Source organism: Struthio camelus, chromosome 2 (assembly GCF_040807025.1).
Source record: "Struthio camelus isolate bStrCam1 chromosome 2, bStrCam1.hap1, whole genome shotgun sequence".
NCBI lineage: Eukaryota > Metazoa > Chordata > Aves > Struthioniformes > Struthionidae > Struthio > Struthio camelus.
The window spans coordinates 168,134,756-168,160,276 of record NC_090943.1 but is presented as its reverse complement, the minus strand read 5'-3'; the positions used below and the strand labels follow the sequence as shown (position 1 = coordinate 168,160,276).

The 25,521-nt window shown below is 36.8% G+C and overlaps 1 protein-coding gene across 4 annotated transcripts in view; it reads left to right on the top strand.

The window, feature by feature from the left end:
- The window catches only part of TRAPPC9 (trafficking protein particle complex subunit 9), a 483,858-nt gene that overhangs the window by 81,365 nt on the left and 376,972 nt on the right, over positions 1-25,521 (top strand). For all 4 annotated transcript variants that reach the window (XM_068933393.1, XM_068933395.1, XM_068933394.1 and 1 more), the window contains 3 exons: positions 3,532-3,695; positions 10,237-10,389; positions 21,815-21,939. In XM_068933393.1, coding sequence (XP_068789494.1) covers positions 3,532-3,695; positions 10,237-10,389; positions 21,815-21,939 — 442 coding nt within the window. The remainder of the gene's footprint in view (positions 1-3,531; positions 3,696-10,236; positions 10,390-21,814; positions 21,940-25,521) is intronic.

Genomic DNA, 25,521 nt, shown 5'->3' with positions numbered 1-25,521 from the left:
ATATATTGAAAGACATGATGAGTTTGAAATACAGAGGGAATTGCAAATATTCTTAAAGGACCATAATATTTCCACCTGCTGAATAAATGTTTAACTGATAATGCGGAACATCAACAAGATTTTTTTTTTGCTTCAGAAGTGTATTTTCTTTTCCGCTGATGTTAACTTTAATTTCTTCAAAGACTTCAGTTTCAGTTCTCAGTCTCAGTTCCTATCACATCCTTGGAATCCACGGGTGCTTCAGGCTACCTTCCTGCATGCTGGAGAGCCCCTTGGTGACTGTCACTTCCTCCTTCACCCAGCCTCTACGGTATCAGCGAATTAGCTCATACAACTCTTATCCTTTGGCTGCTCGGGAGAATGGGGTGCTTTTAAAAGACATAGGCGAAGAAATGAAAGAATGAACACTCTTGATATACTGACAGCAGGATGAAATCCAAATGTGATTTCTCTCCTTACATCTTGCTGATTTGCTTTACCTGCTTTCCTTACATCCATCTTATCAGCACTTGGTGTCTCAAGTTGTATTCATGGGAGGGAATCTTTTCCTGTAGAGCACGTTAGCTTTTATAGCTGGTTGTCTTTGGATCCTTCTGCGGGGACTGAAATGACTTCTCTTCTTTCTTGTCAAATTTATTTATTTTTGAAGTATTTGAGATAATCTTGGTACAGTATGTATTGTCTCTTCTTTAGAGATAAACCTGGTCCTACAGACCAACTCTTTTATCTGAAAGGCTAGTTAAAAGCATGTAGACCATTACTATCTCTTCAATAAATGACTGATTTAATAGTATTTTGGGGCTGACAGTGATATTGACAATAATAATCCCAAGCATTTCTAGGCATATTTCAACATCTATTTAGCAATGTAAACCAATTTTGTTTAACTATGTTATGGAAGGTCAGTTTTAATAAGCTCAGGTTAGCAGGGGCTGCAATGAAGTTTAATGTTTGTTCAGAATGACATTGTTTATATATGTGTGTATATATATATATATATAATATATATAATATATATATAAAAATAAAACTATGTCTATATATGACATATATAAAATATAAAAAAAAGACACTGAATCAAAATAATGTCATTCTAGCACCCTGTAAAATAAGAAAACAGTGTGAAGACAATGACTTAGTTTTGGGAGAACTGCAAATACTATATAGACAGAACTATGAACGATTTCTAATATGTATGAACTTGGATGGAAATCAGTCATTTACACAAGAACAACAAATTTTTGCAACTGCTTGGCAGTGCACCAGGTATTCTAGGTTGCTTTCTTGATGAGTATTTTCTAATGCAGCAATACTATTATGCTCAGGATCTTGTTTATAGGCAAAGAGGAAATGCACATTAGGTATAAAGCCAATAATTTTTGGCTTCACCATTACTCCAGATGTAATTACTATAGAAAAAGAAAGAAAAAGAAAAGAAAAAGAATACTTTATACAGAGAAAGAATCACTAATAATAATACACATGAAATTATTACACACACACTTCTTAGTTTCAACTCGTTTTCCTGGTGTCACGCTTATCCTTCCACTGCTCCTCTGGATCCTGAGGTTGGTCTCTTCACCTAAGGTTGATGCTGTTACAGTGAGTCGTCAGCATCTGGATTGCCTTCAAGTGAGGAATATAACATTGATGGTTTCTTGTGTTCGTTTTTCTAGGATACGCTTGAAAATATAGGATACGTTTTTATGCTTGCTAACAGAGTGTTACACCTTGCTCTTTCTTCACTGATTTGTAGTTCCATGTTGCATCCAAATTTATTAGATATGGTCCAGTTTTCATATGTTAGGTACTTGTTCTTTGTTCACTTTTTTACCCCCTGAGAACAGGTTTTGTCCAACTCCATCTGCTTTTCTTTAACTGACCATTGGGGAGTTGTTTATAGCCTGGGGTCTCTGATGTCAAGCCTGTGCCCCATCTCTTGTCATCCCGTGCCAGTACTCATTTCTGCCTCATCCTGCTCTCCACTTCTCAAGGCCTTTGTCTTGAGGCCTGTATTTCTCTTCATTACATCATTATGTTATAAATATATAATTCTACATGGGATTATAAATATCTCATGCTACTTGTTACTACTGTCTGCGTTAAACTATAGTTGCTCCGTGCAAAGATGAAGAAGAGTAAAACTAATTAGGTGTAGCCAGCTGGTCAGAAGAAAAATCACTGCTACAGGTAAGCTAGGTCCAAACCAAGCTGGAGGCAGGGCAAGACCAGTTCAGACAAAGGGAGCCTGAGAAGCCTCAGTGTCGAGGCCTTGCAAATTCAGAACGAAGCTTGTGGCTCCTAGCTAGGAAAGGCAATACTGTGTTACGCAGCTGTGGAGTTACAGTACTTGGACAGATGAGAGGTGAGACGGTGCTCAGTGGAAGAAGCTCTATTACAGCAAAGGGTGTGTAACCTTAATTAGCTTGGACTCAGGTTTCACATATACGTTGATACATTCAAGGTAGCCATTCTTTTCTTCTGTTAGTATACAATTCCTTGAAATTTTTGTCTAGGTATGGGGAGGAAAAAAGAAATCCCCTCTTTCCTCTCCCATTGCCACTCCAAATGCCCGTATTTCAGTGTCATAATGACAAGGATATACAACAGCAAGGTTTAAATGGTCCAAAAAGGCATGTTTTATTTATTTGTTGTCAAAGATGCATTCTGAAAGACTAAGAGTGTGCTGTGATATTTGTTTGTGGAGGGTGCTTATCTTGTAGTAGGCTAAGAAGGACAGATAGCAAAAATACCTGTCAAGAGAAGTTACTGAACAGGGGTTTAACAACAAATTTATCAGTCATTGATCTTCGTAGCTTTTGCCCTTGTATCCTTGATCCTGTCTAGCCGTGTTGCGTATGCATGACAAATACGGTCAGAAGTTGAACCTCTGCCCATCTGTCTTGTTCTGCAATCCTTCTTCCCTCCTTCACGTTCCTTAAATAGTTCATTTATATTCACTGTTTCACCTTTCACTCAGTGATTTTCTTCCAGGATCCACTCCTATAAGGCTTATGTCCTCAGCTGTCCTCTAAAACTGCACTCTCCAAACTCCTATATTACTTCTTCCTGGCAAAGTTCAAGGTTATTGCTCGTTTCTCCTTTATCCGTGTGCTGTCATAGGCCTGTGCGTATCTGTTATTTCAAAAACTGACTAATTTGACACATTTGTTATTTTAAAATCAAACTCATGACATTCATTTAAATAAATTCATTTAAATATTTAAATAGCCTGCTTAATTAAATTTATTATGGTTTTGGCAGCAATTTTTTAATAAGCTTTCGCAGTTAGAAATACATATTTTATATTGTTTGAAATCTGAATTAACTTATGCATAACATATTAACCTTTTTCCTTGATAGCTCTAGAAATGGTCCTAGCTAAAATTAGAATGGAAGATGGTATCTTGCAAGATTGTAGAGCAGTAGCTTGTGAATCTTCAAAGAATGGTTGATGGAATATAGTAACTTGAACAAGTTTTTAACATGTTTTTCATAATATTTGATTTACATATTTATCACTGTCTGCAGGTCTGCTCATACGCTTCAGCCGTCTTCAGGGGATGAAATCACCACGAATGTGTCTGTCCAGCTTTACAATGGAGAGACCCAACAGCTTATCATTAAGTTAGAAAATATTGGAACAGAACCTTTGGAGAAACTAGAGGTCACAGCAAAAACAGTCAACACTAAGGGTATGTAGGCTGATACATATATTTAGAAATAATAATCTCTCTTTCTTTGATAAATGGGGGTCTACTTGCTATATGCTTAAATTGGAACAATTTCACATAATATCGTAATTACTGTTAAGAAGCTGGAGTCATTCCATTTGATTATATTGCAGAAACATGGGAATGACAGAAGATGTAAGAAAATACAGAAAGAAAATGAAAGAAAGTATAGAAACATTTATGTCTGAAACGGTCACCAGCTTTTTGTAAATCTAGATTTCATTTTAATGTCACTTAAAAAAACATCCTAAAACAATAAATAGTTAAAAGCAGGAATCTTGGATCTAAATTGTTTTCTCCTTATGCCTAAATATGATGATTAGTTAATTAAATAAATTATCATTAACACTAATGTGTAGATGAGAAAGTGGAAGTAAATGAGCCTACTTCTGTCTCGCTCAGGGAGCAATATGCAAAGTCAGGCCCCAGCCTGTATTGCTGATAATTCTGTCTCGGTTGCAAGACTTTACATTTATCTTTATGCAGTTCTTGTTAGCCCAGTCTTCCAGCCTGTGCAGGGTCTCTCCTGGTTTTACCTTTGGGTGTTACCTACCTCTCATCCCAGTTTGCTGTCATCTGCAAATTTGGTGAAGTTATTTTAAAATTGCGTTACCATATTATGACCAACTTTTAAGGAGAAATAGGTGCATGACAGTATTGCGCTAACCTCCTGTTGTTAAGTCCTGCAGGACGTTTTTCAGTGATCGATTTGCTTTCAAAGTTAAACATATGTGTGATCAAATATTAATTCATTATTCAGTAGCAACAAAATATGTTTTTTCCAAGAACAGAAATGTGTAGCCTGATAGGCAATATTCTGTAGAATGTTACTGTTTATATATTGAAGAAACAGTTGTTGTACTTTCTACCCCAAAAGGATGGACCTTTGCTCTGTTTTTAATGGACATTACAGAATTATATTCATTCAGTAAGATAACATTGTTAAGTAGAGACGTTGCAAGTAATGGGGTGGCCCTGCAAACACTGATTTTTTTTTTAAATGTATTCGTTTCCTTGAGTTGCTCACAGAGGTAAGATGAACTGCAATACTTGGGTCTAGAAGCTCAGAATGAGGCATGTTAGTGTGGGGAAAAAAAACTGTAATTAAGTCTGACTTGTTACATGATTGTGTGGTGTGGGCATCACATAAAGTGCTGAGAAAGACTATCCATGGTAAAAGAACCAACGGTCCCCGTTAACCATGTAATAATTATGTTACGTAATTGTGTATAGGTGCTGCAAAGGATTTTTTTTTTTTTTTAAATGGACTTTGTCTTTTGTTTTAGTGTTAATGATTACTGAAAAATGACAAAAACTTACAAAGATGGGCTCACCGTACAGTGCAAGAAAACGAGGTTCTGGTGAATAATGGTGAATGAGAAATTTGAAATGTCAGCAACTCAGTTTGGTCAGTGAACGTATTCTGTAGGCTGAAAATACTACATGTGTGGGAAGATGTGGACACTGGTTTAAACCATCTCTAATAGTAGTACAAACCGTTAACTTGATGTTATCTGTCAAGATGATATTATATATCGAGTTAAGAGCATAAGCAGACGCTTGCTGATGAACTGTCTGTAGTACGTTAGGAAGTTGTCTCTCAGATGTTCGTTACCGCTTCTCAGCTGAAATGTGACTGTGATTTAAATTATTCAAGGTGTTCTTGAAATCTGTTATGTGTCTTCCTCTGCCGTGGCCACAGCCTCCTCATCGCCTTGGGAGCCCATGAGAAGTTGTTGCCCAGTTTTGGCCAAATAGAGGGTGCTTGCAATCATCCTTGGTTTCATCCGATTTACTTTGATTATTTTAGAGTGGACAGTCCCTCATGAGTCTTGTGCAGCTGTTGCACGCGTGCCTGCCTGACTCCTGTTTCCTTACCTTCTGCTTCTGGGGCCACAAATTTAGAGCCAAGATGAATGCTGTAAATGGCAACTATTCTCACTTTTTGTTGTAGTATACTGGGTAGGGATTACTGTTGCTGTGCAATGACCTGACCTCCTCCTTCATTGCTCTGTGCTTCAGATGCTGGCTAGTCAGTAACTTTTCTTGAGGTAGCCCACTTCTCTGGCGTTGGTTTTTGATGTCTTCTTGTGTATGAGATCCTCTGAGGATCAGGTCTTCAAACTCTTTTTCCTGTTCTGTTTTCTTTGGCTGCGGTTCTTTGATTTTTCCACGCTAAAAGCTTTGACAGCCCAGGTATTTGATCCGCCTAGGGCCAAATTTCAGAGCGATGTTCTCAAACTTGAGAAGAGTGCGCCAGGCGTTCTTGCCAGGCTTGCGGGTTGTTAAGGCTCTGGAAGTGAGCGTCAGCACTGAATTAACTTGGATGATGAAGCGAAACCTCATTGATCTTTCTTAGAAGCGATTGACCTCTGGAATTTAAACAGAGAGAAATTAATTCACCTGTCTAGCTGTATTCTTTCTGTGGTCTTTGAACACATCTGCTTGCAGTCTCAGCTGCTTAACCATGCCCAGACCATGAGTGAGAGATTCACTCCCAGGTCTCGGTAACTGATTTTTAAGGACTGTGAATATCCTGGTATAAATCTGTTTGCCTTTGTTATCAACAAAAAGCAGTCTTTCGAGTTGGTGTTGGGCTATGTTTGATGTGGAGTTCTGAGCGCGTGCAGGCTTTCCTCCGGTTAGTGCAAAGGACCCTGCCACGGTATGACAAAAAGGAGTGTTGATAATCCTGCCGCGGTTTTGCGATCAGGTTTTCTCAGCTGATTCTTCCTTTTTGCCCACGCTGATTGACACAGTTCTTCACGATCCACTCATAGGATGAATGCTAGATGGCTGGGTTTTTTTGAGCAGGTTTTATCTCCCATTAAGGAGATGCGCTAATTGTCTGGACGAGGCTCAACAAGATCCATTTACCGGGGAAAGAGTATAGCAGGTCCTGCAAGTCCATTTCTATCTATGAGATCCAAGCCCAAAATATTATTTGGGCTTGGACCTCTTAAATAGAAATATGTGGATTCTGGATTATCTCCTAAGTTTGAAAGAGTCTTAATTTTCCCTAATTGCAAGGAAAATTAGCAGTAGTAATAGTTCAGTGCCTGTAAGTAGATGAAAAATGAGTGTTTTTAACCCTGTGATCTTAATATGCTTGCTCCACATTTGCTAGAAAGGTTCTAGATGCTCTTTAGTGCAAATACAACATTTCATTTTTACTAGAATTGGTCCTTGGTGGACTTGCCCCTGGGTTTGTCTAATCTTGTTTTGAAGCTGTTGATACTGCCTACCTCTGCCTCCTGTAGCAAGTTTCCAGAAGTACGCTACCAACTGGATAGAGAAGTACTGTCTCTGTTTTAATCTAATCTGCTGTTTTCATAAAGTGCTCCCAGTTCTCATACCATGGGATTTAGTGGATAACAGTTCTGCATTCAGCTTATGTGCCACCTTGTGATTTTGTAGACCTGCGCCATCTTCCCCTGCTCAGCCTTCTCTCCAGACTGAAGGGTCCCAGCATGTTTTAATCTCTTCTCACATGACAGCTGTTCCACCCCTTTGATCATTTTTATTACCCTTCTCTGGACGGTCTCTAACTCCAGTATGCTACGCCCTCCTTGCGGTGCAGAGACCAGAACTGCCAACACCGCTTACGACATGAGTGCACCAAGTTTTCATACAGTGGCAGAGTGATCTGCTTTGTCTTGTTCTCGGTGCCTTTCCTAATGATGACCAATGTTTTGCTGGGCTTTTTTTTCGACTGCTGCTGCATGCTATGCTGGTGAATCTAGAGGACTGTCAGTGGTGACTCCAGGGTTTCTTTCTGGAGCTGTAACTGCCGCTTCCACGTTCAGCATAATTTAGGCGTAACTCAGATTTTTTTTTCCTTAGCTGCATTGCTTTACATTTATATATATATTGAAGTCCATCTTCTTACTTACTTGCTTGGTTTTGTGAGGTCCTTTTGAGTTCCTTGCCATTGACATTACTACTTTCCTAAATGAATTTGAAATCTAGTCAAGAAATGTCTGGAAATGGATCTGACCAAGTGGTGAATTTAACTTGCAAAGCAACTTAATGCTGTTAAACGTCAACACAGTTATTAAAGAAGTGCCTTTGTCTACTCTGTTGTTCTGTAAGGCATCTTATGAAGACAAGGAGGAAATTAAATTCTTAGTAGTCCATAAATTCTGCACCTTTGTAATCTGCATTGGGATATACCATTTGTGCATCTTTTGAAAGGGAGATAATTAGGAAAAGGAATCATTTCAAAAAAGACACAGCAAAAAGAGAGATCTACCTGGGATCGTAAGTTTGAGAATAATTAAGGGATGGCTCTTGTGATCTCAAAAGATCTGTGATTCTGTGGAGTTGCTTTGTGCGAGGAGTTGATGTGGAATTGTTTTACAGACCCTAAAATCTGTTAAGAGTGAACCTGAAGTTAGATTGTGAGTAAGCTGTTACGTGACATTTGTTGTTCTCAGGCAGTCTTTTCACTCGTGGTGCTTTCAAATAAATCTCCCACTTGGTGAAATTACATTTTGGAAACGATTTGTTCCTCAAACTGGAGTTAAACTCCAGTGTTTGTCGAATGTCATTCCTCTTTGCTTACACTGAGGAAAAATAATCTCTGTAGCATACTGTATCTTTATTCATCAGGAAAAAGGGATAGAGATTGCTGTACTTGGTAAACCACCTTCTTCTTTTTTTGAAAATAAAAGAAAATCAGAATGGTATGGTCACAGCGAAGTCAGTAGGGGAGGGTAGAGGTGACTTTACTGAAACAGAATTATTAGCAGAAAATTTTATTTTTATCTCATCTTCATGCTTACAGAGAAATCCTTTATATTGATTTGAAGTGCAGAGTAACAAGGCAACAAGAAAGATATACCTCAGGAAATAGAGTTATCATTTAATAGAAATTAAATGGAAAATTGCTCAGTTGTTTTTCTTTTTGTAAATGCCGTTGTTTCTGGGCAAATTAACAAATTTTGAACTGGAATACTAATTATTTTCTTTGAAAGATCCTTAATTCAAGTTTATGTTGTTCAGACAATCTTCCTACCCCGTTTTCTTACGCACAGGTCTTAGATGAAGTTTTTTGAAAGGGTCAGAAACGCCAATGCACAACACGATAGGCTGGTATGAAGTAGAGATGAGATCTGGGACTTTGTCATTGCCGTTTTATGCAAAGCAATGCTCAAATTGTGATTAAATGAGCCTTTGGAAGAATCGTTTAGCATACTTTGCAACAATGTGTATCGTTATGAATTAATAAATATCTTTTAGGATGCTCCCAGTCGAAACACCACATTTATTTCATGGATTAATAGACTTCTGGAGTGCTTACGGTTGTACAGTCTTGAAAATATTAATGAATTTGTGGATTAGAAGTGAAGGACTGAGAGATTAAGTGATTTTTTGCCCAGGACCATTCACGAAGCGCATTAAAGAAATAAGATATTAGCATATATTACTTGTGTCTATTAAGCATCTGAAGTAATAATTCAGGAAAAAGTTACTGTGTTACTGTATCATTCTAGCATTGAACAACTGGTTTTGTCATTCTAAAGGTTTTTTTCTTTCTCTTACATGAAATTAATAGAATATCAGTGATTGCTTTTACTGAAGGTACTTAAATGCCTGCTACTTTAGTTTTTGACGTACTTCAAGTTTGGAATAGCACATAACTGCCTCAACGTTCTTTTTTTCCTGAAATAGACTTATCATTCTCTGCTCTTCTTTACTTCTAACTAGAGTTTTTGATCTTATTGGAGTACTAAGGAAATTGAGTAACTGGCGAAAGTATCTCAATCTATTCATGAACAATTAATAGTGGATTTTTCCCTCATTGTACTTTTTGGCACTTTAGATGTAGGAGAGAGGAACTCATAATGACAGATGCCATTTCTCACATAGAACAATGATAAATAATTTATGACACAAATATCTTTTAATGCAGCTAATCCCGTCTGGCAGAATCCTTAATATTTGGGTCTAGTATACATCCTTCTGCATCTCAGTTTTGAGAAAGAACTTTATTTTAATGAAACCTGAAAGGGAGTAGTTTTCCTAGTTTTCTCCTATGCTCAGTAAGTAACTACATAATGATGTTACAGCTACGTCAGAATTATAACTGACTTATTTCGGTGTAATGTTTTGCTGAGATGGCATTTGCATGCATGTGCCATTTCCTGATCGGGAGACTGTATCATTTAAAATTATACGAACATTTAGTTTGCTGTAAGGCTATATTCTTGAGTATTCAGAGTGTATATTTCATGCTACCTATTGTCAAATATTTTTTTCTGGTAGCGTTCTTGAGATAAATTGATATTTTGAGCTTTGTGATCAACGTGTTTTCAGGCAAATGTCAGTAACGTCTCTGATGTCTTGCTAGTGATATATTCGTTTTTAATGCGTTAACTCTAAATACTCTAGAATTTAAACAGAAAATGACAAATCAGTTAATGATTGGTGTAACAGTAATAAAATTAAACATTCTTAACACAGTTGTGCTCATGAAATATGTACTTTTTTTTTAATATAGAGAAGCTGTATGGTGACTTCTTGAGTTGGAATCTAGAAGATACTCTCTCCCAGTTTCCTCTAAAACCTGGCAAAATTGCAACATTTACTGTAAACATTAAAGTGAAGCTGGACTTCTCCTGCCAAGAAAATCTTCTGCAAGATCTCAATGATGGTGAGTTTTTGAATTTCTCCTTGCTTAGGAGTATTGTATTTACTTCTGAGAAGCATCTATGTCCAGTTGTCAGGCTGTTCTGTTTTAAATATGGTGTGTAAAGTGGCTGTATGTTTTCATATTTGTATCTTGTGATGTAAAGACATAGCTCTTCAGTGAGATGTATGGATGGAAGACTGAATTCTTGTGACAGCTTTGGACAAGAGAGTTTGGCCAGGCTTTCTCATCCTGAGACGTTACCCTGATATATTTTTAAATCTTTCTTGAGGGATCGTTTTTAGAGTGTCTCTTTGTTATATCTCTATCTCATGAAAGCAAAGAAAAATAAAGCTTGCAAACATCAATCGACATCAAAGAGAAATGAATATTACGTTAATTATTCAATGATCTAATATTGTAGAATTCTTAATCATGGCTGGCTTCCAGCATTTTGCCAGAAGTGACACACTGAAACACAGGGCGTAATCCCCTTAATATTTATAATATATAAAAAGTTTCATGTGGTTAAACTCATAATTTCTTTTGAATCAAAACAAGAACAATACTTGCTTTTACCAGATTTACCCAGAATTACAAGTATCAGATACTTGTGCTACGGATTTCTTCTTTGTTAGAACACAAAATGGTCACAGAATGGTTGATGTTGGAAGGGACCTCTGGAGATCATCTCGTCCAACCTCCCTGCCCAAGCAGGGTCCTCTAGAGGATATTGCCCAGGATCGCATCCGGACGGGTTTGGAATATCTCCAGGGAAGGAGACTCCACTACCTCTCTGGGCAACCTGTGCCAGTGCTCTGTCACCCTCACAGGAAAGAGGTTTTCCCTCAGGTTCAGATGGAACTGCCTGTGTTGCAGTTTGTGCCCGTTGCCTCTTGTCCTGTTGCTGGGCACCACGGAGAAGAGACTGGCCTCATCATCTAGACATGCCCCTCCTCCCCCCCCCCCCCCCCCCCCAAAATCTTAGAATATTTATTGTACCCTTTATATTTTAGATCTTCATTTTTTTTTCAACTGCCAGGTTTAGTTACACTCATTGAATTAACTGGAGAAAACAAGATATTCCTATATTTTAATAAATAAAAACATACCATAATTATAATTTGGACTCTTTCCCAGGATTATTCAGGTATACATAATTGATATCAGTAGTTTTTAAAATGCAAACAAATGTAGTATGTAAAAATAGAAAAAAATTATGTGCATAACTTATTCAAAGGGAAGAGGACCACGTTCTGTGAATTATCTTGCAAATTCATTTAGGCTGAAATTATATTAATTGTTGGTAAAGATCAGAAGACTCCTTAATTGTTAAACTTCCCTGGTGTAAAATACATAAATTATCAAAATATTTTAGAGCTTAACTGCGCAATACCCACAGTTTTGCTGCACTAAACTTTATTTAGAAGGACTCAATTTCTCAGTTGTCAGTATGCTATAGCCTTTTAAAGAAGATACAGTGGAAAAGGTGAGAGGGAAAGCTAGAGTCAGGCTGTGAAGCATGAAGATTTTTTTTTCTAAATTTAATCAAAAACCATAGATTTAAGTTATGTTATTTTTTAAAAAAAACTTTTTTCCTGAACTTGATGGTTAGAACTTTTTCGAGGAAGGGGTGGAAAGGAGAAAAGAAGATGCCTTGTTATTGTTATGAAAATACAGACATGAAGAAACTGAGAGTTTGAGAAATGCCCTTGATAGGAAATGATTCAGTAATTGCATACATCACAAATCTGTGCAAGGAATTACCAGAATGAGGGGAAGCAGATTTGATTGCTGGTATCATTGGCTGATACGTACTTTGTGTACTTGGAAAGTATTAATTAAAATGCTGCATACATTGCCTTTTTTAGTTATTTGTGCAATTTTTCCACATAGTTTTTAAATTTCACAAGTATTTCACAAGTATCTACTACTTTCTAAAGAAGTAGGTAAGATCCTAATATGAACAGCTGGAAAAGGCAATGGCTGCTGCGTCATGACTTTCAATTATATGGTAGCTATGGTACCTTTTTCTGTAAAGACCAGATTTACAATAATGATCAGAATACTTTCATCTTTTAAAATATTGCCCTTAGTAGGGTGTCTGTTACTTTGATCTCTCTTCATTTGATGCTGAAATTGCTTCCTTTTACACTGTTTGTAGTTGGAACATAGCACAAAAAGGATGAATTACAGATGTTTCTGATGATAGTTATTCAATTGGGAGGTAAATTAAGTCATCAGTCAGAACTGCTGATGTAATTCTTGGGTGCTGATGTATACTACCTGGTAAAGAAAACTGGTAGATGTTCTTCTAGATTAAAGGAAGCAAAAACACATGAGTGACTGTACAAATGTCCATCTAGTCCAATATCCTGGCTGTAATAGTGGCTAAGAGCAGACACCCAGGGGAGAATACAGGGAAAATCGTGAGAGTACGTGCTACTTTCCTTTAATGCGTGTGGACTCGAGCTGTTGTCAGCTCAGTAGTTTCTCTGTAGTTAGTCGTTCTCCATGGCTTTCTCTTTCATAAAAGTTTCCAGTCTCCCTTAGGCTTGCACAACATCCTGAGACAAGAATTTACAAAATTACTACTTTTATCAGCTTTGAGCCTAATAGTTTCCTTCTGATATCCCCTAGTTCTTGTGTTGCAACAAACAGCTAACTACCCATCCTCTACAGCTCGTACCTTCCCTCATGATTTTATACATCTCCTCATATTACCTGTGCAGTTGTCTTGTTTACGGGCTGAAGGGTCCTAACTAGCAGTTCCTTACATTTGATCAGCCCTGTTGTTCCTTTTGAATCTTTTTGTCCCGTTCTGTACCCTCGAGAGAGGCTGTATGCTGGAGAGGTGGATGACCTATAGATTTCAGCAATGACCTAAAGATATTCCTTGTTTTGTTCTCTGTTCCTTTCCTTATAACAGTGCACAGTGTACAATTTACTTTTTTGGCCATTGCTGAACATCGAGTCGGTAGTTTTGTGTGACTGTGAACCAAACCTCGAAGATCTTGCTCCTGACTGGTGATTAGCCACTGAACGCCCATCATTTCACGTGTGAGGTTAGGATTGTTTTTTTCCCCAAAAATTTATACTGAATTTTATTTGACATTAAGTCTCACAAAGGCCTTCTGCAGTCTCTCGAAGTCACCCTTTAGCCTTACTGCCCTAGGTGTGCTAAAAACATCATTTGTGTCCTGTTGCTTTTCTTCAGATTGGGCATGTGAATATGTTAACTGTTTATTTATCTATATAAAGACCTTCTCTCTTGTGGCTTGGAGAGGGCATTTAAAAGCCCTCAGAGAAGAACTCTGTCAAAGGTATCCTGGCAGAGCTCATCAGGTGAATCAGCTGGGTCTCTTCCCTGTCCGTGTGCTTGCTGACTTTACTCGTTGTACCTGAAAAACGTTTCGTTTCTTGATTTTTTTTTTTTTTTTTTTTTTTTTAAACTTAGGCCGGCCATTCTCTTATTATCTTTTCTGGTTTTCAAATTATTGGCTTTCAGTCTCCTTTGCCCTATCTCTGTGCTCAGGCAGACAGCAGTATAGTTTAGGGAAATAACTGTGCATAATATTCATATAAAAAAATAACACAGTCGTTTCTCAGTCTGTCACAGCAGGTCTCATCACTTCTATTTTTTTTTTTTTTTTTTTTTTCTCAGAATGAGAAATCTCTTTTCCTGTCCGGTCTGAAACTGGATTTAACTGACTTAACTTGTCCTTCCGTTCTAATTCTATGCAATTTTGGTCTTTCCTATCCAAAACTTTGTAACTATAGGTTTTGTGGCTGAGAAGGATCATGACTGAATGACAGCAGTGCTTTTTGAAACTGTTAGGTGTGTCTGACATCTACCATTTATTCAGAGTGACTAAGAAGGATTTTTAGTCTTTGCATGCAAGAACCTCAGAGTTGGAATTATATATGTGGACCACCTCAAGGAGTAATGCTGAAATTCTCGAAGATGCTTAACTGACAGCAAAATTCAAGCCCTATTGTTAAAATTGATACAGACACGTAGTTGTATAGCAGTTCAGATAAACAAATTGCTAAGTGTCAGTAAATCAGTGTCCGTGTGTGTTCATCTGGGCAGATGCAAGGTAAGTCAGGTTAGCGGTATGTATCGGACTGTGAAAACTTTAGCTTGGAAAAGGCAAGTGGGTAGTCGTGAGAAGGGTATATACCTCTTTTATACCTTGTTTTTCCTTGTTTTGGATCAGTCGTGATAGCATTGTGATTTGAGAAGACAATTTTACCCTTCTGTAAATACAGACTTCATGAAGTATACTGAGATCTTTATTTCACAAGCGTTTGCTCAGATTTGATTCCTAACTCTAATGTAACAGTCTGTTACTGGAGAGAAGTGGATGTGAAAAAATGTGGTACAAGGAAAGTTAAGGGAACTTCTGTTACCGGCCATCTGTATCAGATTCTTGTTGTGCTGGGATGTGGGGAATGAAAACTTCTGTTGCTTTTTTATGTTGTTTTCACTCTGTTGCAAATTTTTTTAATTGCATCTTTGAAAGTATTAGCATCAAGAAATATACTCCTCTTAGATAGTGATCCCTGAAATTAAAATCCTCCACTACACATGATCTCTCTCAGAATGCTAACTTTGTGTGTGTTTTGTGAATCTGTAAAGCTAGATTATAGTGCTATGACCCAATTTGAATGTGGTCATTATGAACGTTTTTTTGAATTCTAGGACACATATTTTATCTAATGTCACCAACTACAAATATTGAAATGTCATTGAGTTTGATGAAGATAATGGAATTGGTTAGCATTTCAGACTACTTTAAAAATTGTATGTAATATCCAGAAGAACTAGAGTTATATTAAGCTTTTATCTGTAATAGACTCTCCTTTTTCATGGTAAAATTTGCAGCGATACAGGTGGGAGTCTCAACAACAGTAATGATAGCACAAATATTGACCTTTTGTATAACGTTTAGCTGTGATGTGAGGAACATGTTATTCTGTCCATGTTGGATAGGCTGCCATGCTGAGAGTTGTGTTTATGCAGATAGAGCCTAATAATTTGCTGGATGGAGCTGCAGAAGAAAATGCGTTCCATTAACGCATGGCATTTAGGGTTCTGGTCACTGTCTGGGTTGCCTCAGCTTGTTATCTTTGGAAATAATCCCTTTGCAGGCACTTTTGAACAGGCAGGTAGGTGTTCTAAAGACCCTTGCATTTCGTTAATTAAGACTAAGACGTCCAGGTTTACATCTTGAAGGCGCTTGCCTGGGATTTAAGAGTTCCCTTCAAGAGATCTGATGGCTGCAAATGCTAATGAAGTTTTGTATCTACCATCCCTGAGCTGAGTGGCTCACACGTTCCTGCTACATACATTCTTGCTTCTCTGATCAGGAAAGATAGCGCGTGGATTTGATTTGATTTTAAGGTTGTTGCACTGGGCAAGACAGGAGGAAGCGCTATATCTGCTTGGTACAGCCAGCCTTAAGGAGCTTCAGTGTTAAGGTCTCTCTCACCTGTTCATTGAGAGAGATGAGCAGGGTGCTCACATTATGCTAACAAATTTTCCTTCCCAGGCATCATAGCTTAATTTCTGAAATCCTGTGGCTCCCCTATACTAAACGGGATAAATTAACTCTTTTTGGATTGCATTATAAATGGTAACTTGTTAGTGGAAGCAGTCTTTAAAAAGCTTGTATTAGGTTAGGATAATGTTTTGCAATGTAAATGAAGGAATCTGTAATGAGTTCTTCATTACGTAAAAATGTTAGTGTTCATTCAGTGTATAGGCAACCTAACGACAGATACAAGGATATTTAAATTCATGAACTCACCAAGGAAACTAATTAATAACATGCTGCCAGAGAAGCCACACTGTGCCTTGGGTCTCTCCTTCCCTTCTCTGGGGCAGTTGCAGAGAAGTAAAAGCATGTTTCTGAAAGCAGTGATCTTGAATAATTTTAATATTGGTATACAGGACCATTGTCTAGTTCATAATTAGTTTATTGCTTTTCTATTTAAATGAAATGCTTCAATTTCATAGCTAGATTGTATCCACTTAAGAGTATTTCTACGCTTATATACCTTATAGACAAGAAATGTCATTATTAGAAAGATCTGGTTTTGAGCTTAAATGTAGTCTTGACAGGTCTTCTGAAAAAGAAAGTAGCCTAGAGGACTGTATTAGGATAGTTGTATTACTGATAATGATGATAGATGTTCTCCAGGGTTTTACAGTACGAGCATTTGTAGGTTGCTTGGTTGCCTTTGTTGCATTTAATGATTCAGAATATTTTTCCAAAGTGACTTCACTTTTAAGGAGTTGTTTGAGTCTTTACAGTTTGGAGATGATGGTTTTTATTTTGGTTGCATTGATAATCTGAGGAAATGAAGATTCTTTTTTTCTTTTGACTGCAAATACTTTCCGTGTTGTCCGTAAATTCGTCATCTTGTTACTTAAAATATATATTTTCAATTATTTAGGATTTGTCCTTACAGAATTTTCTTTAAGTATCAGCCTTAGTGATTACTGGAGATAAGGAGCTTTCTGTTCGTCCAGCTGCCTTTTAAACTATCTAACTTGCTTCACAATTTGACTGATATAATTTGTTTTTCTTGTGGCTCTTATGCGCTGTGAAAAAAATAAGACCTTACCTAGTATCGGTTGTATCAGTTGCTATACAAATAGCAACAGGAGAGAGAGTTCAGGCCCCAAATCTTTACAGCATAAATAGTTAAGACAGACATGAGGCAAACAGGAATAAATTTATTAATGGAATATTCAGGCTAATTGTCCCATCAGCCTGTTAAATGTCCTGTTACAGTATTTCCTTGCTGAGGTGCTTTATTTTGGTGCCTAATGGAGTGTGCTTAAGTAGTCTCTAGTCTACGGTTATGAATTTCTTTGCACTTCATTTGCTCCCTTCTTTGGTATTCTCCCTGATTCTAAGTTTGTCTTCTCAGTACTAGTTTAGGTAGTTCACCATCATCAGGAAGGAGCCCTTAATTGGCTCTGTTTGCTATTATTAAATATTACTGTTGTCCTCCTCAAGTGTAATGTCATCTTCAAATGTAATGAAGTCTTGAAGAGGTGCTCATTGCACTACTTGGTGAAATAATAATGAAAAAAAGATCAGTTTTACTGAGCCAGAAAATACGGAATTAGCACCCACTAACAACTATAGGCTGTTATTTGCTAATCACTATTGGCAGTTCATGTCTGTTTTCCGCTGCTCTGGGACGCTGTTTTATTATCTGTTCTTGTGCTATTCCCTCTTTGTAGCTGGAGACAGCAAGTTCATACAGTTCAGGCAATGAAGGTGAGGATCGTTTTCCCCTTGATTGACAAAACAAGCAAATGGGTTGAGTGAGCAAGAAAGTTATTTTATGCTAAAGTTGCATATGGTTGAAAAATTCTGGGAGGTAAATTTCCTTACTGTATCATACACAGAAAGCACTCATGTAAGAAAGAAGTTACTGTAGTGTTTTGATAGTTTTTAGCATTAAATATTTTTCCTGTACTTGCAGAAGAGAGCAGTAGGTGGGTTGGTGCTGCGAGTAAGCATTTCTTCTGCAAAGGAGAAATTTAACTTAAAATCTTGCACTGTTTTGCATCTCGTATAACATTATATTACCAGCTATCTGTAGACTGCCTTAGAATTCAAAGGGAATTTAGGACTTTCTGGCTTCAGGGATAAACTTGTTCAAGAGTTTCCTAGCTACAGATTTTGCAGCTACCTTAGTTGGGCTGATGCATCTTTTTAAAAAAAAAAAAAAAAAAAAAAGCCTATATTTTTGTGATCGGGATCAGTTCAGCGATCATTGCACAAAGCAGTATTACAGCGGCGGGGGCCAAGAAGGGCTGGATGAGAACAGCGTGGAGAAAGTTTTACGGCAGCTCAGTCTTTGGGTGCTTCAGTTTGTAAACCTGCAAGTTGAGCTACATTAGTAAAATTTCACTCATTCGAATATGAAATTGTGTGGGATTCTTTTGTGGAGTGTACTGTGAAAGTGGCTCATGAAGTTAAATTGACAATTTACTTAACATTTGAGAGGAGAGAGGAAACGCCTGTAAGAGATTTTGCTCTGTTATGACAGAAATGACTGCGATGTTGAAAAGGCAAGTTGCGTTTTTTCAGTTACGGTGGAAAAAGTGATGGTCTTGTGCTGGTTACCATGGAAATGCACAATATGGATTGTAGAAATTAGAAAGATTTCTGGACAGAGCAGAAAGACAATTGTTCTTTTTATAGTGAAAGGCTGCCGTCTGTTTGTCCTTATGGATTATTGAAACAAAGCTCTGACAGAGGTATCGTCTTCAAAGCTCTAAACTTCAGGAAAAAAAAATTATATTTTCACTACGAAAACTCAAATAATATAAACATGGAATAATTTAAAGCTTCTGCTGAGCTGCTTCATTGAGGATCTAGTAGCTTCTCAATTACCTTTTTTCTTCTCTAATCACTAAGTCCTACAATCTGCAGGTGCTTTTAAAAGAATGTGCTCCCCTGTGCTGTGCTGACTTCCATTTAGTGTATTATAAGGGAGTTGGATGATATCTCATGTTTCCAAACTTTGCTGCCTTTCCAAGAAGGGAAAAAGCTAAATAATTTAACATAAGTCACTAGCAGCAAAACATTAATTATTTTTATCCTATGGCAAAACAGTCCCCTTGCAAAGTCAGCTGTGAAGAGGTGAGTCTAAATTTAAAGTATAGCAAAGTGCCTGGTCCTGAACTCTGCGCTCTAAGCAACATTTGAGTGCCACTGTCTTTAAACAAAAATTTTCAAATACTGCATACCTAAGATTTCCCTCTTAGCCTGAAGCAGAAATAATGCGCCGTTTAATATCATGTATCCTTTTGCCTTGAGGTGTAACTTAGAAATTAAAAAAATAAAATAGAAAGTTAATTTGAGTCTTTATTTTCTTCTAAGAAAATAAAAATAGGGTGGGTTTTTAGAAGATAATAATATTAACAAAGCCATTAGCTATATGTCCAACATGTTCAAATTTACTTGAAGATTTTATTGTTTTACTGCCTCAAATTTTAGGCTAATAAATCTGATTGCTTTAATATCAGTTCACCCCCATTAGAGACTGAAGTATGTTTTCTCCACCCCGGGACCGACACCTTTGATTTTGTTTTGTTTACTCCAAATGGAGTTCAGTGTGCATGCACCAAAATTGCTCTACAAGCCCAAGTAAGTGGGAATGATCAGGAGATTTACTTCAAAACCATATACCAAAACGCTAGATGTGGCAAAGGTCATCTTAACTGTTGCACAGAGACTTACCTCTAACGAACATTACATATAAACATGAAAATTGTGGGTTGAGGGGAAAAAGCAATTTTCATGCACTCCATGCAAAAATTGATATATTTTTGATGTAGGTAATAACTCCTTTGCTTCTGTGTGAAGGTCACCAAAGCCATCAAAATCATTTTCTCTTCCTTTAAATTAACATAGCACATCAAGCCAGGCTTTGTCCAAGTGCAGCATGTCAGTGCATGTGAATCCGTCTTGTGCTGGGCTCTGCACGGGTGACTGACCTGTTAAAGAGGGCTGTTTGAGCAGATGCTGTTGATGACATTTTGTGATGGAAATGACTGAGAAATGTTGATCTTTCTTTTCTGTTAAGGATGTTTCTTTTCTTTCTTTCTTCTTTTTTCCTTTTTTGCTTATGAGGTAACTTAATTGTCTATTGAAAACTTACAAGATTTTTCACTAGTAAGCCTCTCCTCAAATTTATTGGTATTTGTAGGGCTGTATCTTTAAGGTTGAATGAAGGCACATCTTTAAACAATTTAGTTATGGGAGGAAGTAGGAAGTAAAGGAATATTAGGAATGTCTTTTGTTTTCATGTTGGGATATCGATGAAGAAGGACTTTAAAGATGCAAAAAAAAATTGTGTGCTCCATATTTTTCCTCTGGTTTCAGCTTTTGAGGAACACATCTGCGTGCAGATGCCGATTTGAGGTCATCTGTATAATTGAAACATGATAAAGCAACTATAATTCTGTGGGGGGTTATTTCCGAAGAGGAAGATATTAGCATATCTTGATGACACTAACTGAGCTTTTTTATTGTTCTGAATACGTAGTTTTTAAGAATGTAACGTGTATAAATATTTGGAGTCCAAATTTCTGCCTTAAAAAAGATGAAATAGAATCTTTGAAATAAAGCCAAATTTATTGGCTTCTTATTGGTAAACTTTCATTTATTGTTAATGAAAGGAGTTTATTAGACAGGATCTTATTCTGCAGTTTTTTTCAGAGAAACTGTAGTAGATCTCCGATATTTTCTTTGCAGTTAAATCAAATAAAATAATTCACCAAAAATTGATAATAAGAAAATCATTGGAAAACTCAAACACCAAATTACTTTCAAACTACATGCAAAATTTAAGATTTGTTCTTTTATGATTGTTTTTCATGTAATTAAGTTGTTCCCCCTGTGTTTAGTTGCATGTATGTGCTGCGATGCATCAGATTTTCTCTGTATTTAATCAGTGTGCGTGCATGGTAGCTGCTTTGCACAGTATAAAGGAACAAAATCCTGTTCTTCTTCAGACTTCTGTTTTACCTCTAAAAGTCTGAATAATAGATTGTGAATCTAGTTCTTAATATATGCTTAAACTTCCTTTTTTTGATGTTCTTGTTCCTCTGACTTTTTTGACTCAGCAGTAATTTTCCCATGTTTTAATGGTTTATGTTTAATATGTGGCTTTTGGTGCATTTGGTACCAAATATGGTGCATTGTATTTACTTACCTCTAAGGTGTACCGGCTTATCAGTAGTAAGAAATACCACTCTGCTGTCATATTCTCTTTTACTGATGCACTATGTGCCGATACACAGACTGCTAGAAAATACCAAATTGAGAACATTGCTCTAAGAATATGTATTTCTGCTGAGTTTTGCTGAGTACTACAATATGATGCTTAATTTCCATTCTGCATTTGTTCTACATAACATGTTTTATATTTTATATATTTTTTACATCGGCAGATAGTAGAAAACATCCCATCTCTATTTTGTGTTTTAAAAATATCTAGCTGCAAAAGGTCCTCCAGCCTGATATTAGAAGTTTTGCTAAAGATATTAAGTAGTTGATCTGATCACTGTCATGGCAAAGCACAAACGTGTCCCCTTCTGTATTCTGCTTTAACATTCTAAATATTAAAACTAGTTTTAAATTATGGACTCTTTGAAACGTCTGTTGTGATATTTCGCATAATTTCCTCCTTTTCCTGTGAACTTCATTGAGTTTTAGGTGTATTTTTATTTTACTAGTCTTCTAGAGCAGAATATAACAAAATAATTCAAAAAATATTTTGTTTAAAATGTTAATATTTTGAGTATTTTCCTTCTTTTTGGTTAAAAAAAAATAAAAAAAGATATAGACTTATTGGAATAAGGCGTCTTATTTGAAAGGAAAAAGTAAGGTAATCTCATTTATTCTTTTTGTAGATGGAATCAGTGTCAGTGGACTTCCACTTTCCAGTCCTTTCCGACAGGTTGTGAAACCCCGAGTAGAGACTAAACCCATTAATCCACCAGAAGGCAGCAAAGCTGGTGACTTCAGTCACGTAAAGGTAAGTAAATGGCACCAAAACGAGTAAAAGAATTGGTTTGTGATTATAAAATAAAGGATTAATTTCCTCGTAAGTATTTCCTTTTTTTTTTTTTTTTTTTTTAGAATAGCTTGATATCCTGTGTTTGGATTGTTATGTCAGAACAAACAAAAAAGTAAACCACATGCAGGCGAGCTGGTTATCAGCAGGGTCTACCCAAGGAACTGCTGGTGCTTCGCCTCCTTTTATTTTCTGATACTAAATTCTCTGTAGGGAAGTGCTTCTTTTATGAATTGTTTTCTTTTATTAAAATGTGCTGAAGGAGTTGTACCTTACAAACATTTTGGGATCAAAGTCTTACGTTCACGCTTTGGGTAGTAAGCCTTTCAGGAATGTTCATATAAGTAATACAGTGGAATAATGAAATGCAAATAAATGTAGCAGGATGAAAGAACGGCGCGCGCAGAAACTACGCTGTACTTGCCAGGAGAGCGACTTCCCTGGAATAAGCTGCTGTTTGTTCTTCTGATGAAGGGCTTAACTGCTGAAGATGTAAACTTTTATTTTGAGCAGTGAAATAAGAACAGCTTTATGCTAGTCAGATTTGCAGAAGATATAGTTTAAGGTTAAAATAACAAAGTTGGTCAAAAATGTAATGTTAGGACTTTATCTTCCATATTTTTGATGAATGTTTTGCGTGCTGTTCAGGATTTAATACGTTTCCTTTATGGATCTGTGTTCTGCATTAATTTGGTGCATCAGAATTTCGCTTGGGGTGTTGTATTATTGCACACTGAAATATTTGGCTCAGCCTGCCTTTCGCTGAAACACAAACAGTAGCTTTGTTTCTTTCGCTGTATCTCACTTGGCATCTGAACTTACTTTCTTCGCTGTAAGGTTGTTTACAACCCCGACTGATAAACAAGCGAAGGTATTAATTTATAAATATGCTTCTTTTGGGCCATTAGTGCTGCTAATTCGTCCTCATTCGTTTCTGCAGTACAAAAATGGTGATGACAGGGAGCATTTGAGAGAGAAAATACTAGCGAAGCTTTTCCTGGTATTTTATGGCACGGCAAGGTACTTCCTGATTGCTCATTAATATAATTCAGCATAATTGAGAAAAAGATTTGGGATGCACAGTAGTAAAGTGGTCAGCACTGTTTTTTTAAATTAAATCTAAAACTGTGGGGAAACTAGAGTTTTTGTCCTATGGACAACTTTTGATTTGTGGAAGCAAGAGGAATATTATGCTGAAACTGGAATAAAATTCCAGGAATGTAGATTCTCAGTGCTCCAAATACATGGAAAAAATTCTTTCAAGCACTTTTTGCTTGTCAGCCAGTTGCCCTGGCAACCATGAAAATACAAGCTCACAGTAGTCTCTGTGATGGTATTACAAGGATGTTAGAGAGCTGTAGAGCAAGAACTTGTGTTTTCAGCAGCGTACGGAGAAGCTGCCTGGTGGAAACATGCATCCTTGATTCTACTGTTAGGTTTATGGGATGCCTTTTGGTTTAATTGATTGATATCTTGTGGTGGAAGCACCATGCAGGTGGTCAGAACCACATTCCGTAGAGAACACCCATGTATCTGTATATTGAGCCTGACTTATGTGACTGTTGCACAGTTCCCATAACATGCTTGAAATTAACACTTTACTGTGTTAGCTATTCTAAAATTGACTTAATCACTAACATTGCATTGTTAGTGGTGTGTGTCTAGTAGAGAAGATCTACAGAGAATCAACAGGGAAAATATAAATCAGGGTGTTCAGGCATCCAAGAGAATAAAGCTGTGGAGGAAGCCTTCAAAATTATGTTTCTGGTTACTTAAATTGTAATATACAGATCACATATTTGCCAGGGAAATTCATCAGATGAAAGTATGATTTAGTATTTTTCTGAGATCTGTGAGCTTTGCCTGTTATGGATGAGATGAGAGAAAATCACAATGAGGGTATCACCATCTGTTGGATAACTTACTATCGTGGCTAATACTGTTTTAATAAATCTTCATCTCTAAACCCTTCGTTTGTATTTACTACGTTAATATAGTTATAAAGAATAATCATATCCCAGTTTGTACTAATTAAACTACTATGAATCAATCCTTTGATCTGGCTGAATTAAAATTGCCTATGTAATTCAGACCGAAAATATCTTAGAAGTACTTTTAGATCCACCAGACTATCTACATAATTAAGTCTATGTGTATATGGACGTATATAATTATTACAGACCAAAGGATGAGAAGAAATTACATGTCATAATTCAACAGATTGCATTTCTCTTTGGATGACTGTTACATTTGACTTGTAGTCATTCTGTGGTCAGGTGTTATATCCAGCTTTTTCTCGTGCTTATTACTATCTGTTTACTTCTGTCTGCTATTTCTCTCTACTTACTGTGACAGGGCTCTTTAATCTAGTAGAAAAACACATGACAAGAACCAGCAGCTTAAAATAAAAGCCGGGCAAATTCCAATTAAAGAATCAGGCGGTTATTGTAAATAATTGAGTCAATTAGCCATTAAAGATACAATGAAAATGTAGTCTGGTCTAGTTTTCTTGGCTGGGTTCTGGAGGATTTGCTGTATTTTTAACTTTTATTTGCTTGACTTCATGCTGCGTATCTTTCAGAATATAAAAATATATATTTGTTGACAAATGTAAAGGCTTTTGCATAGAAGGAACGTTGCTGTGTGAAGAGTAGCGATCTGGGATATATAACAGAGAGATGATCCAATGTTCCCTTTGACCTCGAATCTAAAAAATATTTGATATTAATGAATCTTTTTGAACGGCCCAGAACTCCCAACAGACGATATTTCAATTTCCTTCTGTTGCTGCAGAAGAATTGTGTGCCTGTGGGCTGTTGCCCGTGTCCTGCACAGTGCCCTTTGGGATGATTGCTTGATTGTATTTTAAGGTTTGCCTTGTAATAGTTTAATTAACGTGGTTTGATAAGGACTAATGCCAGAAGCAAGTGGAAGTTTTTAAGTTAAGAAACAAGATAAGTCTTAAACATTTGCTGTGAAACCTTAAACATGCTGTGAAAATGCTCTGCTATCGCTTATGATCTAGCAATAGGTGTTTGTTGTGAATATTCAGGATAAGTAGTTATTTTTCGGTTCTCTATGTGCATAAGCTAGTCTTCAAAAGCAAGATGAGTCTTTGCAAATGAAAATTGATATAAGTCTATATTACTCCTGTTACAGTTTCTGAGATGTCCTTATGTGGATACTTGTAAGCATTGATGCTTAAACCTTCCCTTTCAACTTGTTTTGCTTACAACTTTTGTGCTTCAAAGTGCTGGAATACTGAATACTGCCAGTATTGCACTTGAACTTCCCTACAGTCCATGATTTCAGATTTGCAACAGGCTATCTTCTAATAAACCGGTCACTGGCTTCTGGAAATGACTGTTGTAATGACATCATAAATTCAATATAAAAATTGCTTTATGGCTTCATGATAAAGCTTGCTTACACGTACCTCAAGCTGAAAAGAGTGTCAGTGTAATACGATGTTCAGATACACTCTTTGCTGCTGTTTACTTCTGAGTAGCTGTGGTAACTGTTGTCTTAAAAACCTTAGTCATC